At 41.8% G+C, this 4,585-nt stretch overlaps 1 protein-coding gene across 1 annotated transcript; it reads left to right on the top strand.

Moving 5' to 3' along the window:
- The first annotated feature begins 1,208 nt into the window (after positions 1–1,208).
- LOC145588776 (uncharacterized) lies at positions 1,209–1,667 on the top strand. The gene has a single exon (XM_081645382.1). It carries the CDS (start codon positions 1,209–1,211, stop codon positions 1,665–1,667), a length of 459 nt encoding a protein of 152 aa, XP_081501508.1.
- Positions 1,668–4,585: the final 2,918 nt, after the last annotated feature.

The following is a 4,585-nucleotide window of genomic DNA, read 5'->3' as shown; positions in this document are numbered from 1 at the left end:
CCAACATTTTGTTAGCGATATGGGTGGGATGATTGTTATTGATTTCGGGATTGAAGCCTGGTGTTGGCAGCCCCTAATCAATGAGCCAATCCATAATGGTTAAAGTGTGCTATGATTATGCATGATGCAAGGTTGCTTATTTGGCTTTTACTTTTGTGAAAAAGGAAGATATTATGCGTTCAAGTCTCGCTCTCTAACTAGGCTAGGGAGCAGGCCATGATGAAATATCTTCAGATGGTGAAAGATGAGGCCGACGGTCTAGAACATTTCTTGCTACAACAAGTTCCCCGTTCAGAAAATCATCAAGCGGATGCCCTCTCTAAGTTAGCATCCTCGGCATTATGTGATACTCCCATATCAGTGTTTTGGGAAGTTATGAAAAAGAGGAGTATTGATGCCGAGCTCGTACAAATCATTGACAGAAGCTCTACTTGGATGGATGGAATCATCTCTTACTTAAGGGATAGGATACTTCCGGCCGATCCGAAAGAGAGCTGGCTGATGAAGAAAAGAGCAGCCTGGTTCGAAATGAAGAGAGGGGAATTATTCAAGAAAGCTTTTATGAAACCATACTTGAAATGTATCATCCTGGAGAGAGAGCATGATGTGCTAGACGACCTCCACCAAGGTCAATGCGGGTCGCATATTGAAGAACTAGCCTTAGCTATGAAAGCTACCCTCTTGGGGTATTACTTGCCAAGCATGAACGCGGACGCCATGCAAGTGGTGTAAAAATGTGACAAGTGCCAGAGATTTGCAACCTTGATCCACTGCCCGGCAAATAGTATGTTGGCCATAAGTAGTCCACTCCCCTTTGCAAAATGGGGCATGGACATCTTGGGGCCGTACACTCCGGCGTCTGGCCAAAGGCATTATGTGTTAGTAGCTGTGGACTACTTCACAAAGTGGGTTAAAGCTGAGCCTGTCCGAGGGATTAAGTGGACGGATGTATAAGCATTCATTTGGAAAAATATTATTACTCATTATGGAGTACCGCCGTCTATGGTGTTCGACAATGGACCTCAATTTGAAACGCGATAACTCAAGGAATGGTCAAGTGACCAAGGCATTACTCACTGTTTTGCCTCGGTCGGTCGTCCCCAAGCCAACGGCCAAGTTGAGGCCTATAACAAGCTGATCTCTAATGGCATCAAGCGCAAGCTTGAAAAAGCAGGCGGCCTATGGGCAGATGAGCTGGTCAATGTTTTATGGTTTATGCGTACAACTACAAAAAGTTCAACAAGAGAAACCCCATTTTTCCTAGTCTATGTGTTGAGGATGTGCTCCCAATTGAAATGTACGAGCCTACTCTACGAGTAATGTTATATGATGAGAACGCCAATTGGGAAGCTATGAAGACCGCACTAAATTTTCTTCCAGAGGCAAGGGGCAACGCAGAGCTTAGACATGAAATTTACCGTCTCAGAATGACGAGAGCTTTTAATCGCCGAGTGTCTAAGCGGCCGCTGAAGATGGGAGATTTGGTCTTAAGAAAAATGGAAGCGGTAGGACGCGCTAATGAGGATGGAAAGTTAACCCCAAACTGGAAAGGCCCCTACAGAATTAGAGAAGAAGTCCGAGATGGCACCTATCGTCTTGAAGCCTTAGATGGCCGTCCTATTCCTCGTACTTGGAACACGAACAATTTGAAGAAATACTATGTTTAAAGTTTTCTTTTACAGCTAGGTCTAGATGACCGAGCATTGTAATTAAAGCTGTGTGGCCCCAACAATGTAATTTTGACAAATTAATGAAAAAGTCAAGCATTGTTATCTTATTTTTGTTTGTGTCTATTTATTATGTAGTAGAAATGCCGAGTGAAAATAATACCGATGCTGCTTGCAACATAGCCGCTTGGCCACAAAAGAGACTAAACAAAGATACTGAATAAAAACGATAACGAAGTTACTTGCGACATAGCAGCTCAGCCGCAAAGGGTGCAATTAACCAAGCGGCCGTGCAATTGTTTAGCAAAGGCATCCTTAAGTTAATTAATTCAGCCAGAGACTGAAAGGTCAAAAGAAGCGTCCGACCTCAACCAGGTCGAACCATTAAGCACCAGGTAGCCAAAGTTTGCCTAAGGCATTTATTCCCAAAAGAAGGGGCAAGGGCATACCTAGGCATACTAGCCCAGCCAAAACTTAGAAATTTTCAAGTTGAGATATTACTTGAAAATTTCTGAGTATGTTCGAGCGATAGTTTCAACGGACGAGTCTTACAAAGCAAGCCAAGCGGCCGTATACCTAGTGTTGATTCGGCGATTCACCCATTCCAAGGGTAATCATTACTATGATTTGATTAACTTATTAGTCGTGGTACCCTTCTAGGTATAAAAACTACTAAGTTAATCAAACCGCCTAGAATATGGACTAAGCGAACGCCGAATAAAGGGGCATACCCCCAGCGTTCGTACGGAAGCAATAAAAAGCATAATAAAGTGTGCAAAATTTGCTAAGTATGGAAATTCATAAAAACTGCTCAGAAGGCGGCAAAATATCTTACAAAACCGCTCAAAACAGGCGGCAAATTAAAATAGTACAACAAAAAGAAAAAATAAACTAAGTGCTGAAAACAGAAGACTAAAGCTTGATAACTACTATTGGGGGACCTGAGCTCTATTCAGCCGGTTTATCATCATTGGCAGGCTCCTCCAAGGCTAACTCCATGTCAGCAGCCGCAGCATTGGCAGAAGGCTCCTGAGCTGGCACCTCCTCACCAGTTAGCTCCATCTTCTCCTCCTCCTCTGCTTCGTCATCTTCCTCATCTTCCCCGGATTTGAGCGAAGTGACAACGAGCTCGGGAAAGGGCTGCCCCGCCTTCTTTTCCTCCTCCCTGAGGCAGATATAGTTGAGGAGCTTGGTGAAGCTCTCCTGGTAGTAGGCGGCCTCCCCTTCGTCGACCATCAATTCAAAGGCTTTGAAGAAGTGGCTTTTCAGCTTCTCCTCGATGACATGCTCGATACGGATGACTTCTGTGGGGTTAGGCGGCCGAGGTGCCTTCAGCTGCTCAGTCAAATCCGAAACAGACTGTTTCAATTGATCCACCTCAAGCTTGAGGGAGTCTGCCTGGTCCAAGGCCGTTTTGAGGGCTTGCTGGGCTAAGGATAGCTCCTCCTTCAGCTTCTCGGAGGTCTCAAAATCCTCCTTTCATTGTTGGGCGTTCAAGACCGCCTCATCCTTTTCTTGCTGAAGGGACTCCCTGGCCAGTGTCTCCCTTTCAAGGGCCTTGCCCAGCTTGACGAGGTCCTCGGTCTGTTGCACCGCTTTTTCAGTGAGAGCCTTCATGGCCATCTCAAAATGTTTGTGCTGAAGGGCGAGGTTCCCAGTGTTACATTGGATGCGCTCAATCTGTAGCACTGGATTAAAAGAGTTACATTGGATCATCCGTAGCTGCTCCCAGCCCTCTCTCAGCTTCTAATCAAGGAAGGCATTGAGCCTGAGAAAAAGCTGCATGCGGACATAAAGAGTTAATAAAAGCAAAATTGTGAAAAATATTCTAAGTATGGAATTCAAGACGGCAGAAACTACAAATAGTTACCTCGGCGCTGCAATTAATCATAGGGCCGAGCATTAGTACATAATTGAGTATATGTAACACGTCTTGGTAACACTTTTTGAAATACAAAATTATTAGATTCATAAGTAACACTTTTGTAATATTTTTTAAAAATGTAACACTCAATGTAACTCTTTTAACATAAGTAACATTATAAAGGAACACTTTCTTAAATGGGTAACATTTTATGATAACACTAATAAGAAGTGTTACCTCATTTGTATTTTATCCCTAAAAAAGTCTAATTATATTTTCTCCCCTGCTTTCGATGTATACCTTTCTGGGATTTCTTAGTTCTCTTTCTCTATCTTCATTATTGATTCACCCCAATTCTCTCTACTCTTCTCTGTTCTCTTTTTTCGGTTGTTGGCCATTGCTCAGTTTAATGACTTCTTTGTCAACGGATTTGAAACAATGGTTCTTTCAGCCTACTACAGAGGTCGAAGGATTTCACTTACCATTGCTTCTCATCCTTTCTATCTTATTCTTTGTTTTCTATCAAGGTAATCCTTACCCCTCTCTCTCGTCTTGAATCCTTCAATTTCTACGGTTCTTCGATTTAAATCATCACAAATCCATTGACAAAGAAGCGTCTCAATTTCAAGGGTTCTTCAATTTAATTACGAAATATAAGTAAGCAATCAATAAATTTAATTCAGAAAATTAAGTAAGCAATTGACCTTTTTATATACTATCTATAGTGTTTCAGATTTGCGGCAGCGCTAAAGAATATTTCAGAAGAAGATGAACCGAATTAGACTACTGATTTGGTTGAAACAAATCTAAGTAGTTATTCTGTGTGGCATAAATATTATTCTCATTTTTTTTTTTGTGAGTATGTTACAACTTACAAATGTTCTCCCTTTTTCTTATGGATGGTTGAGAATTTAATGTGCTGATGTGAATTTTCTAATTTGATGAGAACTTAATTGGACTTTACTAGGATTTTTTTTAATTCTTTAATGGAAACTACCCTTTACCCGTTATGCTCTACTCTTCTTTCCTATATTGAAATATTTGAAGGATTCAT

The sequence above is a fragment of the Chenopodium album genome, chromosome 17 (assembly GCF_948465745.1).
Source record: "Chenopodium album chromosome 17, dcCheAlbu1.1, whole genome shotgun sequence".
Taxonomy (NCBI): Eukaryota; Viridiplantae; Streptophyta; class Magnoliopsida; order Caryophyllales; family Amaranthaceae; genus Chenopodium; species Chenopodium album.
Note: the sequence above shows the minus strand (reverse complement) of the source record. Positions and strands in the feature narration are given on the sequence as shown.

What these genes read in the sequence shown, in the direction of transcription:
- LOC145588776 (XM_081645382.1), top strand. Translation starts at nt 1,209, where the DNA reads ATGGTTTATGCGTACAACTACAAAAAGTTCAACAAGAGAAACCCCATT.